The sequence below is a fragment of the Phocoena sinus genome, chromosome 12, assembly GCF_008692025.1.
Source record: "Phocoena sinus isolate mPhoSin1 chromosome 12, mPhoSin1.pri, whole genome shotgun sequence".
Lineage (NCBI taxonomy): Eukaryota > Metazoa > Chordata > Mammalia > Artiodactyla > Phocoenidae > Phocoena > Phocoena sinus.
Window position 1 is genome coordinate 52,164,405 of NC_045774.1, and position 15,505 is coordinate 52,179,909.

A 15,505-nucleotide genomic window follows, 5' to 3' on the forward strand; every position below is an offset into this window, starting at 1 on the left:
GGTTGTGGTTCCACTGCAGCGGGGGCTCCTGTGTCCTTGTGCGGAAATGACACACGGAGTCCCGTCACGTCACGCGAGAGCGCAGCGCACGGACACACACAAAGAGAGGGGAAAATACACGGCGCCCGCCCGCTGCCCCCAGCAACTCCCCGGGCCGCCCCGGCCTGGCCCTCCGCGCGCGGCCCCCACTCCCCAGCCCCGCGCTCCCCCCAACCCCCACGTGGCGCCCCAACTCGGCGCGGGCCCGCTCTGCAAAGTACAGAACTCGTGTCCCAGGTAAGTGCGGGGCGGTTCAAGCCGGCCGCGCGGTGGCGGCGGCGGCGGCGGCTCCGGAGCAGACGTACGGGAGAGTGGCTGCAACATCCATGCTGGGGTGGGGGCGGGAGCAAGGGAGGAGACGCGCAGGGGGGCTGCCCGGAGCGCGCTCGCCGGGAGGAGCGCCCACCCCCGCGCAGGGCCGAGCCGCCGTAGCGGGCGCCCGGTGCCCACGGGCTCGCCGCACCCATTGTGCCGCGCGCTCCTTTGTGCCCGCTCGGAACGCGGCGGCTCCATGGCGTTCCGGGGAGCACGCGCGCCGCGCGGGGGCGGGGGGGGGGCCGCGTAGTGGAACAGTCCGCGCCGCCGCCCCACTCGCGCCGCGCGCTGGCCCCGCACCCCCGCTGGGCGCCGCGATGGAGCGGCCGGAGCCGCCGGAAGGCTCTGCGAAGCCCGCGGTGGACTCGGCGCTCGCGTTCGGCCGGGCTGCGGCTGGGGACGGCTCGGCGTGCAGAAGGGGGTGTCAGAGCAGGAGCAGGGGGCGGGGACTGGAGGGAGATGCCGAGCGGGGAGCGGGAGGCCCGAGAAGCTGCCGCTCGGAGGGACGCTGCCGCCGGAGTCAGCAAATGGAGCGAGCCAGGCCCGCGGCGGCGGCGGCGGCGGCGGCGGCGGCCGGGAGCGGACAGGGACGGGCCCCGCCGCCAGGGGGCGCAGCGCTCCCTCCCCGGCCATCCACGGCGCGGTTCGCGGTTCCCGCTGCCCGGGAGCTAGAGGCGGGCGCCCGGCAGGCGCGAGGCCTTAGCGACCGGCCGCCAAGCCGGAGCCGAGGCGCCCGCCGCCCTTCGTGACCGCCCCCTCTTTCTCGTAAACGTGAGTTCCCACGCAGACTTGGTCCTCGCTGCGCCGGTGAGTTGTGCTGCAGCGCGCGTGAGGGCCTTGCGTGCCGACATAGTTTTTTTTCCAAGGTGCTTTTTGCAGAGGTAAAGGACTTTTGAGTGCTCAGGGGGCCCGTCCGGAAGAATTTTACACGCAAATGCCAACCAGGCAAGGATGTGCGGAACAGGGTTAAGCACTTCGGTGTCAACTTCACCTTCTTAAAGTAATTTTTGTAACTTTTTAACTGTTCCCTGTGCCTCGGGCAACGCGTCGAGTGCCCCAAAGCTGCGGCTTCGGGAAACTGAGGCTAGGAAGTGAATTCTCGGGCTGGGGCTGGCTCGGGATGGGCCCAGAGCGACAGAGACGAAGGAGATTCTTTTGTTATCCACACTCCCAAACCCGCCCCCCCCCCTCAGTTCTTCTGGGGTTTTTGTTGTTGCTGTTGTTTGTTTTTTTAACCATCCATTCCTAATTTCCAGTTTCATATCGCCGTACAGGACTGTCAGCTTCCTTCACCCTCAGTACTGAGACTTGCTGAGATTTTGTATCTTCACAGTTTTACATCCCGAGCCATTAACCCAGTGTCTGATAACTTAGTAGGTGCTCAATAAATTTTTGATGAATGAACGGAGAGCTTCTTGGATTCCAGAAGAAAGTGGGGCCAGTGCATCCTGTTCCTGCTAGTGGTCTAGCTGGCGTGTGCATGGCCCTTGAAATGAAATTCATGGAAAAACCAGAGCCTTTAAAATCTGTCACATAAACATTCCACCACTGAACGTAGGTTTTACCGTAGAGGCCATGTCCTTGTTGAAGCGATTTAACAGAAAAGTGTTGTGTTCTTGTCTTCCCCCACCACGTACAAAGCACTAGTAATAGAAGAGAGACCACTTACTACCTAGTAGACAAGATGGCCAGCATCCCAATGATCTGTTAAAGGTACCACATGGACACATTTTCTTTACCCTCTTCCAAACTTCTGGGCTCCTAAGCATCTCATAGATGAGCAAAAGAGGAGTAGAATGTCTAATAATCAGGAAGAAAAAAACTGGAATCAACCCTGACAGAAGTTTGAGTAGGTGAAAATTTAATCTGCTGGACTGTCCCACCTGCCACAGGTGGGACAGTCCAGCAGGAGAGCTGTTTAGAAAGCCCCTGAAGCAACAGGGAAAGAAAACAACATGCTTTTATGAATTGTATTGACACCATGGTGAAAAATTGGGGGATCTGTCTTTTAAAAGACCTCAAATTTTATAACGTAGAGACACATGAAGGTTGCTAGCCAACGAGCAAAAATAATTTGGTGTTAGTGTATGGGAGGTTGGGGTGTAACGTTTTTGTTTTTCCTGGCACTTAATTTTGATGGCAAATTTTGGTACCTCTCCTGTTATTCATTGTACCTATTATTGGCTAAAGCAAGTCTGGGGGAAATATTTGTAGAATCAGTCTTTGGGGTGATGGAACTTTTCTCTGTCCTCTTGATGGTGGCTACAGGGATGTATACCTGTGTTACCTTTCATAGAACTGTACACCCCCTCCCTCCAGAAAGTAAATTTTACTGTATGGTAATTTTAAAAAAATAGAAATTGAAGGCACACACACAACACAAAACATGATCCCAAAAGGGATCTTTTATGTGCTTTGTGAGTATCACCTTGCTCTTGCTGTTTCTTTCCCACTTCACATTGGACAATGGCTCTTCTGCCCCGTCTGATGTTCTAGTATCTCTTGCAACATTATTATTTCCGCCCAGGCTCTTGCAGTTTCTGGAACGAGCTGCCACACGTGACCCGCACATGCCAAGCTAAGGGCTCTCCACGCTGGCATGTAGCCTTCAGTGTGTCAAACAGGAGAGGTGCGATTTCATTTGGAGTGGCATTAATGCCTGGCATGTTAGTCCCTGAATGATTAGACTTTTTACAAACTGTTGTTTTAGAGCTGAGTTTTTCTCAGCAGCTCACCTGGTAACATGCCCTTCCTCTATTTTTAATTCAACTTGAAACACATGTACGGCCATCCCGCAATATTTGTGGGGGATTGGATCCAGGACCCCCTTCAGATACCACAATCCACACATGCTCAAGTCCCTTACAGCGAGTCCTTCATATCCTTGGATTTCGAACCCACAGATTTGGAAGGCTGACTGTATTTTAAATCGGCACTTTTAGGTTTTTGTTCTCTACTAACGGCCACCTCTCCTCTCCTCTTGTCTGATTTTCAGTTATCAGTTATCACTGCCCAGTGAAACACAGTATCTGTAAAGGCATTGAATGCTCAGTTGAATAAATCACGTGTTGGTCTTTTCTTGTTTGCCAGGGGCTGTTGGTTTGAGCATGGAGCTAGTAAATTGAAGAGGGGAGGCTGGGGATGTGGAGGGGGGTAGCTTACACCCGACTGTGCCCCAACTCCAGTTAGCTCATGTGGTCACAAGACAACACATTTGTAAAAGTGGGAAGTACAGAGGAAACTCTGCTTATACCTCCTAGGAAAATTAGTCACCATTGTCCAGTCAGTCACATGGGTGGCTGCTGGGATATGCTAGCCCTTTTCTCCTTGACCCCAGCTTCTGGGTTCCACGGTTAAAGTTAAAAGCAGAGTCTGACTCCTCCTACCATTGATGTCGAAGGAGGTAGCCAGTCCTTCGTGAGGCCAAGGAGGGCTTAATAAGTAGAAGCCCTTAGCTGAGGAAGACATCACATTTAGTCACATTCAGAAAACGCAGTCTCCGAAGGGTGAGACGCCACATCACAGGCAGGCAGGGCTGTGCGGTTGTCCTTCGCTGCGCACGCTGAAAGATAAGGCTGTTCTCTGACTGAATGAGGAAGGCAGCGACAATTACAGTTCAAGGAAACTCAGGGGAACATTGCCCTGGTTTTGTGAGGACTGGTATTTTTCAAACTTTATTTGAAGATGTGTCTAAAAATAAAAACAAATTGCAAACATGTCCTGCGAGTCCCATGGGCTGGATGCCACAGCCAAGAGGGCCGGGTTCTGAGATCCCCAAGGCTCCCAGCCATTCCTGCAGACCCAGAGACGGAGCCCAGCAAGGGTGGATGGCATGGGAACATTCTTCCCGTCCTTAGGGAGGGCATTTTGATTTCACCCCTTCCAGTTTAACGTTTCTTTTTTCTTCCATTTGAAAGAAACATTACAAAACTTTTAAAAAGTTTTAAACCATTTTATTTTAGTTTTAAAAAATCTTCACGTTTACCGAGTGCTGTGTGCCGGGCACGTTCTCCTCTGTAGTTTTCATAGAGTCTCTAGAAGGAAAGGTAGTGTGTGCAGCTCCTTTTACAGAAGAAAGCACCAAGGCTTGGCTGGGTAAGCCACTTGCCTGGGATTAGAAGCTAAACGTAGGTGAAGCCAGGATTAGATAGAACACAGGTCTTTCTGCCCCTAAAGTTTGGTAGGGAATTCCATTTTCATCCAAATCAGCTGTACCTTCGTGATCCGAAGGCCTACCTGGCCTGTTGACTCGCTCCTGCATCTGAGCCCCGCCTACAAACGTGTGCTCCGCAGGGAAGGGAGAAGGCAGAGCGGGGATGGCCCGCCCCCTTTCGGTCCCATCTCTTCTCGGAAGGCTGGAATGAGGCCCCCAGCCCGAGTCCACCCGCCTCTTTCCCTCTTCTTGCTCTCCGCAGCACCCACCCCAAGCGAGGCGCAACCCGCCGCCCCCCTGCTTCTCTGCAAACTAGGAGGACTGTTGTGAGGACTGCACCGGTGAACGTGTGAAACAGTTAGACCTCACAGGCAGCACTGCATGAATGTCAGCTGCTGTCCTCCTCTTCTATGTTTAATTTTTAAAAATCAGTATAGCCTGCAGTGGAGAGGCTTCATGAAGTCAGATCACATGGCTTGGCAAGATGAAGTACCGTTTGGTTAGGTCTTAGTTAAACTGTTTAAATCCTTGCATGTATTTTATTAATAACACCTTTAAAATGGTCTGGGCCTGTTCTCCGTGCTTTACCTTTTGTATGTGGCAGGGCTGCACAGCCACCATCCCGGGGGTCTCAGGCTCCGATCATTCCTATGCTGGGGCTCTGGGGCTCACGTTCTCAAGGAGATCCTCAGGTGGTACGAGTTCGCCTCGCTTTACATCTGGGAACAGGAGTGGAGGTCGGGAGGATTTGCCCCAAGGCGGCCTGAGGTCGGGCTGCTGGGCCAGGTCTTTGGACCTGACCTCATTGTGCGGGGGAGTCCTAAGTCCCGTGGACGTTTCCGATGCGGTAGGGCAGAATCGTGAGTCAGCCGACTGGGATTTGAATGTTGAGGTTTCAGGAAGCCCAAGTACTTCCCATTTCTGGGCCTGCTGCCTGTCCTGTGAGACTTGGGCAGCCGCAAGCTTCCAGCGCCTCTGATTAGCCTGGGCTAGATTCTCCTAAACGAACTCAATGCAGAGGCACCCCAGGTCACTCCCAGCCCCCTGTGGGCGCCACTAGAGGACGTTTTGCTTTGGAAACCTGTGGGGCGCTTAGGGAAGAGCCCAATGATCCTGTGCGGGCAGAGGGGTTTGCCAACGGTTTGCCATGCCAGGTGCCCCCTGCTTGCCTTACCGTGGTCTAGCCTCCAGCTCCTAAGAAAGACATCCTCTCCCAACCCCCCAGTCAGATTCTCGCGTGACTCCTTATTACGCACTTTGAGCTGGTGACCTCAGGACACTCCTTCCTTTTTCTGTGGCCCAGCCACTCCTCAGCTCCCCAGACCTCCCCTCCCCGCTCCCCACTGCATCCTGCTGATTCACCCTGGAGCCAGGGCCCCTAGAGCAGGCCCTGATTTGCCCAGTTTTGTCCAGTTTTGAGGAATCAGGGAAGGAGGGCTCCAGGTACGGGTCAGAAGTCTTCCAGGGTGCTCAGACACAGACATGAGAGAACCCCAAAGAAAGCACCGTCCATCATCTAGAATGCAGGAACCCAGCAAGTCCAGCCTAGAGAATTGCTAAGCTGCTCTCCAGCCAGCCACAGATTCTCTAAATGACCTGGCTTTAGCGCTCAGCTTGGATCCCTAATCCAGGACACTCGGTCCTGGTTTGGTTTTTTTTTTTTCCTCCCATGAAATTTGACTTATTTTGAAAAACACTCCAAGTATCAGGGCAATGCACTGATGGGGCCTATAATACACGCGCCAGGAAATGGCATTTCCTTAGTGTTCAAAGCTGATCTTTTCACCTTTTTGTTCACACCTTGGCTTGTGAGCTGAGAATTTTTTCTGATCTCCCCATCACCCCATACTGAGGAGCTTTTAACACCTTCAGAGGCAATAATTCAGAGACAGTTATGAAATGAAAGGTCTGCACTAGTTTGTCAGTTATATGTTGTTTCTTAGAGCATCAGTATTTTAAAATATCTTCCTAGTCTGATTCCCTGGAGATCCCAAGAAGCTCCTGGAAAGTCAGTCTATTTTTCTTTTCTTTTTTTTTTTTGTGGTACGCAGGCCTCTCACTGTTGTGGCCTCTCCCGTTGCGGAGCACAGCCTCCAGACGCGCAGGCCCAGCGGCCATGGCTCACGGGCCCAGCCGCTCCACGGCATGTGGGATCTTCCCGGACCGGGGCACGAACCTGTGTCCCCTGCATCGGCAAGCGGACTGTCAACCACTGCGCCACCAGGGAGGCCCTCTTTTTTTTTTATTATTTTATTTATTCGGCTGTGTCGTGTCTTAGTTGCAGCATGTGGGATCTTCGCTGCAACATGCAAGATCTTTCGTTGCAGCACACAGGCTCTTTGTCGCCCCGCGTGGGCTCTCTGGTTGTGGTGTGCGGGCTTAGTTGCCACGCGGCATGTGGGATCTTAGTTCCCCGACCAGGGCTCGAACCTGAGTCCCCTGCATTGGAAGGTGGATTCTTAACCACTGGACCACCAGGGAGGTCCCAGCATCAGTATTTTAAATACTTAAATGATTTGATTTTACATTCTTAGCTTGTTGCTATTTATGGGTATAACTTAGAAGGTGACCTGGCTAGCAGGAAAGATTGCTAAACTTCTTATATTTTCATTTAAAAAAAAGTCTCATTTTCAAAGAATTGCATGCTCACTGTAGAATATTTGGAAAGTAGAGGAAACTAAAGAAGAAAAGTCATCCATAGTCATCCCAATTGGAGGTAATTAACATCTTGGCATGTTTTCTTCCATCTGCTTATGGCATTTTTCAATTACATTGTCAAGATATCCCCTGTGAACTTTGAAGTACATTGTTATTGACTGGGTGGCCCTGTAATGAACAATTGATTTTGAATCTTTACACATAATTTAATGTTCGGCCCTTTCTGTCAATAGAGGTTTTGAAGTCGTGTGTTGAGAAAAATGCGTAGAAGTTGACTTTCTAACTTTGTATATTGGAAATAACAATAGTGATCAAAGGTGATCTCAATCCAGGTCACATTGAGTTTGTTGTCCCTTCCATTTTCTCTGCAGGTTTTTGTGGAATTTATCAGTAATTAATAGTGACTGATGGTTACAGAGGGCTTACTCTGCACCAGGATTTCCACCCTCAGCCTGACCCTAGAGTTCCTGCCTATGTTTAACCTAAGATCAATTCGAAGTAAAAGACCCCCTGGCCCAGGTTCTTTGCCCTTCTGGCCTTTGCTTATTTCGTATCATAATTTTCAAGTGTGTGAGGCGCTAAGTGACAGAAAGATTTGGCTATAGGTCTTTATAAGCTGAAAGTGATGAAGACCAAGATATGCCCATTTACACATTGACAGCGTTATTTCCAGAGCAAATATTTTCCCCTAGAATTTGCTTTAATGTTATGTCTTACCCCAAAGGAAAAGAATCTTGTAGATATATGTCAGACTGTAATATTATTCGTATCCAGATCGCAAAATTGTAAGCACTGGTGGTCTTCTGCACAGCTGTGGCATGCGGCCTGTGTTTATTAGATGTGAGTTACAGTTGTTATAGAAACCTTAATATAATATCTTCTAACCTTGAGGTTCTGACTGCTCTTTCCTTCCTGTTACTGTTATCTTCTAGTGTTTCCCATCCTCCCCTCCAACAGAAGTTCCCAGAGTTCTGTCTTCATCCTCCAGGTCCTCCCACCTCTACCCTGTGTTGGTTTCAATCCCTGTAAATAAGCTATACCGTCGATCGATCCCCTCACAGTCACCCCACTGGCACCAGCAGCTCCCCGTCACACAGTGGGGAGTGTAGCCACCAAAGCACAGGGCAGGGAGACCGGGGGCCACTCCCAGTGTATGGTCTCGAGCATGTTACTAACCTCTCTGAGCCTCGGGTCTCACACCTATACAACGAGATGATTTCTGAGGTCCCGTTTGGCTCTAAAACTCTGCCTCGGTTTCCTCACTTGTAAAATGGGACTAAGAAGAGTTTCCACCTCCTAGGATTGTTAGGTTAATTACACTTAGTAGAGCTCTTAGCATAGCATCTTCCACAGTGTAGGCTGTTGTTTGCATTGAGTCTCCGTCAAGTGTGCAAAGCACTGGGCAGTGTGGCGAGGAGTTGGAAGGGAATGGCACGGCAGGGTTTCTGCCTTCCAGGGTTTGCCCAGGTGAGCTGGGGTGTCCCTCTGCTCCAGCCACACCCCTGTTGGACACCTCCATTAGCACCCTCAGGGCTGACCTCAGCCAGGGACTCTCCCATCGGAAGCCCATTAACAGGCCCCCTTACTGGTTTTCAGCCCTTCTCTGTCTCCTCCCAAAGGGACTACTCACTCCAAATCCTTGTCTCAAAATCTACTTCTGGGGGAACTTACACTAAAAAAAGAAGTGATACCGAAATTTCCATGATACATTAAGCAAAAGAAGCAAGGAGCAAGGATCTTAAACCTTTTAGTCTCAAGATCCCTTTCTACCCTTAAAAAGTATTGAGGACCCCAAATAGCTTTTGTTTATATGGGTTCCTGTCAGTATTTACCGTGGTAGAAACTAAAACAGAAAAAGAAAAAATGTTTAAATATTGATTTACCAATTCATTGAAAAATAACCAAAATAAATATATTACAAGTTAATGTCAATAATATTTTTATGAAAAAAAATTTTTTCCGAAGAAAATAAGTGAAAAAAGTGGTATCGTTTACATTTTTGCAAATATCTCTTATATCTGACTTAATAGAAGACAGCTGAATTTTCATATCTGCCTCTGTATTCAATCTTTTGCAAAATAAAGTATCATGTAGCCTCTGGGAAAGTCTCCTGCACACCTGTGAAAAGGAGGCAACAGCATCTCAGTTTTATTATGAAAATAGTTTTGATCTCATGGACCCCCCTCGAAAGGGCCTTGGCTGTACTGGTAAACTGGGTCTCCAAAAAGAAAGAAAAAAACAAAGCCCGGAACAGGACTGGTTTGTAAAAGTGTCACTTTCCATGGTGTGCCAATTTCAGGCTACCAACTCGACTCCACTAATGCTGGAGTTTGGGAGAGACGTGCAGTCTGTGCAGGCAGCGCACTGCATTCATGTCCCACTTTGAGGACCTCTGGCAGAGTGTCTGCGGAAGGACTCAGGAAACCCGACGAGGTTGCCTCCAAGAGTGTAACCCAGTGACTGGAGGACCCTGGGCTTTTTAACCAAATATCCTTTTATACCTTTGGAATTGTCAGATGCATGCCCATCTAGTCAAAAGAAAAGGAGACTTTAAGAATCTTCCCTTCTTAAAATGAACTCTCTAAGTTGATCCATAATTTGTCAGTCTTCAGCTTTTCCACTTCTTTGTGGCATCTCTTAAAACTGGTTCTTTCAAAGCGCCGGTGACTGGTTCTCACTGCTCTGCCGGCCCCTTGTCTTGCTTCGCCCTTGCTTCCCGCTGTGGGCCAGGCGCACTGAAATGCAGGAGGCAGATCCAGCCGCTGCTGCAGCAGGAGGCCCTGAGGTGGCCCTGCCAGGTCCTGCATTTATGTAGCCAATTTAAGCAACTTATCCTTGTAATTTGATGTTTGAGTGTCTAAGGTATCTTAAACATTTGGGATTACCGTTCCTTTTGCACTTTTGGTAAAAACTGAAGGTTTTCTGATAGCTGCTTCCCACCCCACCCCACCCCTGTGCCCTGCATGGAAAATGTGTGAACACTGTCATCTCGCCCTGTGAAGAAAGATAGAGACTATTAGGTATTATAATAAAATGATATATGCTCCTCCGAGCTCTGCGATATTAAAAACCTTTCTTTACTGCTGACAGTCACTTTGCCTGAGGCTTCCTAGGCTATTTGGGTTCAAAACAAACAAAAAGCATTTTCACTGATTGGATTAACCACTGGAGATTGGTCCTGTTTGAGAGTTACCCTCCCATAGGTCACCCGTGTCTTAGAAGCTGTGTGTTTTAACTAGAGGCAGTGGCAAGCTACATGTGTCTGTCTCCTTGACACGCGTCCCTTTCACTCGTTTAAATCTTCCCTTGGGATTGGTCAGGGATATGGAACAGGCACCCCTTGGGGAAAAGCTGATTTTCAGGGACATGTGGATGCATAGTTAGACTGTGTCACAATTCGAGATTCGTGGTGAGAGGAATAAGAGGGTTTTGAGAAGGAGAGAATGTTAAAATGAGAAATTCTACGAAGTCCTGCAGGCAAAGGAGATTGTAATCCTAGCAGCCCAGCGGGCGGGTGCTGCAGAGTTGGTAGCTTCTACATAACCTATAGTTGTGTAAACGAAAGGAATTTCTGCGGCATGCTTGGCATCCGGGCGTTTAGTGTCCGCCCAGGATGAACAACCTTGTGACCTTCATCTGGGCAGATGACCAGGAAACGGAGGTAGCAACGTGTGATACCCATCCCCTTTCTACCCAGCTGGGGCGGTGTTGATGTGCTGGGTCTACATCAGCTTGGGATGCCGGCAAGTGACCCACACATCCCCTCCCTCTTGTAGAAACTTCTGTATTGTGAAGTGGACTCTATATAAGCACAGAGCAGCCTCATTTTCCTGCTAGTGACACAGAGATGAAAGGAGATTTCCAGCTGCTAGTGGTCAGAGAGATCCAAGGCTGGAAACTGGCCTCTGTGTTCATGAGAAGAACCTTAACAGAAGAATGAGGATTCTGTCATTCCCTCTCCTGGTGGCTGACGGGAGATACACACGGATTTGGTTTGAATCCTAGTTCTGCCACCAAACAGCTGTGTTATACTTGTCAGGTACCTGCCCTCTGTTCTCTTCCTCCCCTTTCCAATAGTCAAACATCTTATTTCTGTAATCAAAATGACATAAAAATTTTCCAGCTTCACTGAGGTATAACTGACAAATCAAAATTGTAAATATTTAAGGTGTACGCCCGCAGTTTTTTTATTCAGTTGGGATTGAAGTAGCTCAGGGTAAGATCAAGGCGCACACGAAGTGGGCAGGCAGCGCCGAGCCCCAAGTGCGCAGGCCGTGGGTGTTAACGGGGACCCTCACCTCGCTCCGCCCCACACGATTCACAGGCACTTGGCTTTCCAGGCCTTGCAAATGGGAAACTCCCCGGCTTCCCAATGAGAGTGGCTTGTTCGCCAGCTAGGAGGGAAGGGGCGCACCACACTGCGTTCCGGGTTCCTTCTGTGCCAATCTAGCATCTGTCGCTGGTCTATAAATGGACACGGAAATGTTTTCCAAGGTAGATGCACTCTGGCCGCCCCTTCCGTGAGGCTGCCCAGCCCCCTCCGGCTCTCCTTCCACCCGCAGGTGGCTCGGGCGTGCGCCCTTCGCTCATCATTTTACGACGCGAGAATCGGGGCGAGCTCAGAATTCAGGTGCTAAATTGCCTGCACTAGGGTCACTTGGTGGTGGTTCGGCGAAAACGCTTCGGCGCACGGAGTCGCCTTCCCGCGCCGCCCTCTCGGAAATGGAGTGTTAGACAAGCGGACCCTCCTTGCTCAGTGCTCGTGGTTCTGTGCTGGGTTTTCTCATTGACTCCTGTTTCTTTTCGTCTAGGATTCGCTCGTCGTTTTCATGCTTTCCACTTAGCCAGAGGCTTTGTGGCTTTTCGCGTGACCCTTTTTTCCCCCAAATTAACCACGTACCGTCTCCTCCCTTTCCCACCTTTTCTCTTCGGAATGTAATTTGTCCAGTACACCATACCCTCTCCAGCAACCCTGTACTCATTCCTCCTCAGCTGTTCTGCAGCCTCTCACTTGAGGAGACGGCTTATGTGACGGGGCGGCAGGGCCTCCCGGGGAAGATGGCAGCTCACCTGCGTCTCCTTGAGAAGCCCCCTGTCTGGGCTGCGAATCAGCCCTGAGTTTCTGCCCAGCGTTCGCCAACCTTGCTGTCTGAAAAGAGTACTGGCGCACACCTAACCTGCCTGGGACTCCCTCCCCTCAGAGACACCCAAACGTGAGATTTCTTTCCTTGAAATACAATGGAAATTGTCTTTGCTGAAATTCACCTCTGGTAAAATAGTTCTTGGCCCCTTGAAGTTGACTTATGTTTATTTTCACTCAGTCTCACCTACATGTTATGTTTTTCAGACAGGAGATAGTTTAGTAAGTAGGAATTAATTTCAGTTTCAAATAAATCTTAAAATTTCTTATTCAATCCTTTGAAAATTAGTAATACAGGGATGAAAACAATTGTGCCTGTCATGAAGTAACTGTGACGACTGAGAATGGTGCCATATGTTGTAGCACTACTATATGAGTGTTGCTGTATTAGTGAGGTTTTTTTTTTCCATACGTCGTAGCATTATATGTGTTGCTGTATTAGTTTTTTTAACATCTTTATTAGAGTATAATTGCTTTACAGTGGTGTGTCAGTTTCTGCTTTATAACAAAGTGAATCAGTTATACATATGTCCCCATATCTCTTCCCTCTTGCATCTCCCTCCCTCCTATTAGTGAGTTTTGAAGTTATGATCCTGTGCACAGATCACCTAGACATAGTCTTACTCTCTCTCCATCCATCCGTCTAAAACGGGACCACACACCATTCCACAGCCGCTCCATGAATGGTTTACTGAACTTTGTGGATGGCATCCTTCCTTCTTATAGAAATTCCATAAAGATACCCCAGAGCCTGCCCCCTCTGACCCGTAACTGGAATGGGCACTCAGGGTTTGCGGGCTGCTTCGCCAGCGGTGGGAACCACAGCTCCTCAATGCCAACACTAGAGGCTGTCATGTGTGTTCTTCTGCCATGTTACTGCCTCATTTATACTTTATCCTAGTTACGGACATGCTGTTATGTAATCTGGGGAATCTCCAAGACGTAATGGTGCTTTTAACCATGGTGTCCACTGCATTTCGGCTGGGGCAGCGAGAGTCGGGGGCTGGCTCTGCCCCAGACCCTGCAGCCCATACAGGGCGCCGCCACTGCCTCCTGCCACGTTCCCTCATCAATAAAAAGAGTGGTTTGGACAAGATCGTATGGCTCAGGAGCTTTAAGAACCCACAGTGCCTCTTTCTCTTCATTGCTTCTGAAGGAAGGGCAAGACAGCACCATCCAATAAAAATATAATGCAAAAGCCACATATGTAATTTTAACTTCTCTAGCAGCCACATTAAAAAAAGGTGAAATTAATTTTAGTATTTTATTTTGCCCAACAGATCTGAAATATTATCATTTTAACATGTAATCAGTAGATTATTAATGAGATATTTCACATTCTTTTTACTGTGCTGAGTCTTTGAATCCAGCATGTATCTTACACTTACAGCATGTCTCCACCTGCACTGGCCACATTCCAAGTGCTCGGGAGCCGTGTGTGACTAGTGGCTACTGTCATGGACAGCACAGGTCTTTTTGGACCACCTGAGACCTTAGCTCAGGTTCACCGGGTCCTCGGGGTCCACAGCCTCCTGTGGACCTTTGTCAACCTTTTCATTTTGTGGCTAGAATGTTTAAGGCAGGGACTAACAGATCATCCAAACTGAGGTCTTTTGTAAGACTTGATTTTCTCAAATAATGTTCCTTTCTTTCTGTAAGTGGGTCTCCGTTGATGCTTTAAGATGCATTCTGCCCACATAAAGTCTTGGAGAAGCACTCCCAGCAGGCATACAGGAGGCCTGGCTGTTTCTGAGCAACTGCAAACAAGAGGACGAAGTTTTCCTTGATGTTGCAGAGCTGCATTGGCTTAACCTCCTATTACCGGGAGCCAGGGTTGGGAGGGTAAGGGAATTTCTTATGGGTGGGTAAAATTTTAAAAAACGAACAATAAATCAAGACTTTGTCTTTGTCTTTTCATTTAGTGGAATAGAAGATGAATGCAACTGAATTCAGTGAAGATGTAGAAGAAGGTAAAAAAAGAAAAGCCTCTTTTTAAAAAATATTTTAACTGAATACTTTTTTAGATACGTTTACGTGGTTCAAAAATGTTAAAAGGTACATGATGAAAAATCAAGAAACGTCTCCTCTTACCCCTGATTCCCATCCTTCTCCATTCACACGTGTGGTATTTTATGTATCTTTCCGGAGTTACCTTTTTTAAAAGCATCATTTAAAAGAGTAGTTTCTCTCCTTCCATCTCCTCTCCCTCCCCTGAGAAAAGACTTTAAAACCTGTTTTGAACAAAATGTGCTTGGAACATGGTATCATTGGATAGCACTAGTGTGGTGAGATACAGATTGCTTGATTGGAAAGCCAGTTTTATTGTGATCTGTTACTCAGATATTGTTATCTGAGTGACAGTATCAAAGGGTGGCCGCATACAACCTGCTGCTCAGGGGACCCTGCTAATCCCAGCGCCGCCAGGTGGTCTCCCCGCTGAGCCCTATTTCTTCTCTGCCACAGTTCTGAAAAATAACACTGTGAAAGTGGAGACAGAGGCCGAAGATGCTGCCCTGGACTGCTCAGTGAATTCCAGGTCCTCCGAGAAGCACGCTCTGGACAGCGTCTTCACTGGCCTCCAGGACTCCAGCAAGAGAAAGCAGCCGGGCGGCGAGGGCCCGCCGGACTCCGTCCCAAGCGTGAAGAGGCGGCGGCTGATTCCCGAGGTGAGGGCTCACAGGGAAAGCAGGAACTTGTTGATAGCAAGGACTGTTAGTGAAAGCCTACCACGTTTCACATAGCGTACACCTTACCTAGATTCCTGGAGAAGGTGAGGCTTAGCGGGTCTTTTCCTAAATCAGATCCATCTTTTGTATCTATTGGGGGAGCTTATTCAATGAATCTTTTTGTAAAAAGACCAATTATTTTATAACATGCCTATGACCCCTAACCTACCTATTTTATGAATTTGCTTTCTTTTTTTTTTTTTTTGCGGCACGCGGGCCTCTCACGGGCCTCTCACTGTTGTGGCCTCTCCCGTTGTGGAGCACAGGCTCCGGATGTGCAGGCCCAGCGGCCATGGCTTACGGGCCCAGCCGCTCCGCGGCATGTGGGATCTTCCCGGACCAGGGCACGAACCCGTGTCCCCTGTATCAGCAGGCGGACTCTCAACCACTGCGCCACCAGGGAAGCCCTGCTTTATTTCTTACTCACCTGCTGATTATATTGAACTTTGTTAAGTTCTGAGAGAGAGAAAATGG

At 49.1% G+C, this 15,505-nt stretch overlaps 1 protein-coding gene across 2 annotated transcripts in view; it reads left to right on the forward strand.

Moving 5' to 3' along the window:
* Nucleotides 1-221: 221 nt before the first annotated feature.
* Nucleotides 222-15,505, forward strand: part of BEND3 (BEN domain containing 3) — a 35,333-nt gene continuing 20,049 nt past the window's right edge. The window contains exons 1-4 of one of the 2 annotated variants that reach the window (XM_032651782.1): nt 223-276; nt 12,158-12,378; nt 14,228-14,275; nt 14,769-14,971. In XM_032651782.1, the coding sequence (XP_032507673.1) occupies nt 14,239-14,275; nt 14,769-14,971 (240 nt within the window). In that variant the 5' untranslated portion in view covers nt 223-276; nt 12,158-12,378; nt 14,228-14,238. Of the gene's footprint in view, nt 277-12,157; nt 12,379-14,227; nt 14,276-14,768; nt 14,972-15,505 lie in introns of both variants that reach the window. The other variant, XM_032651783.1, reaches the window with a different exon arrangement.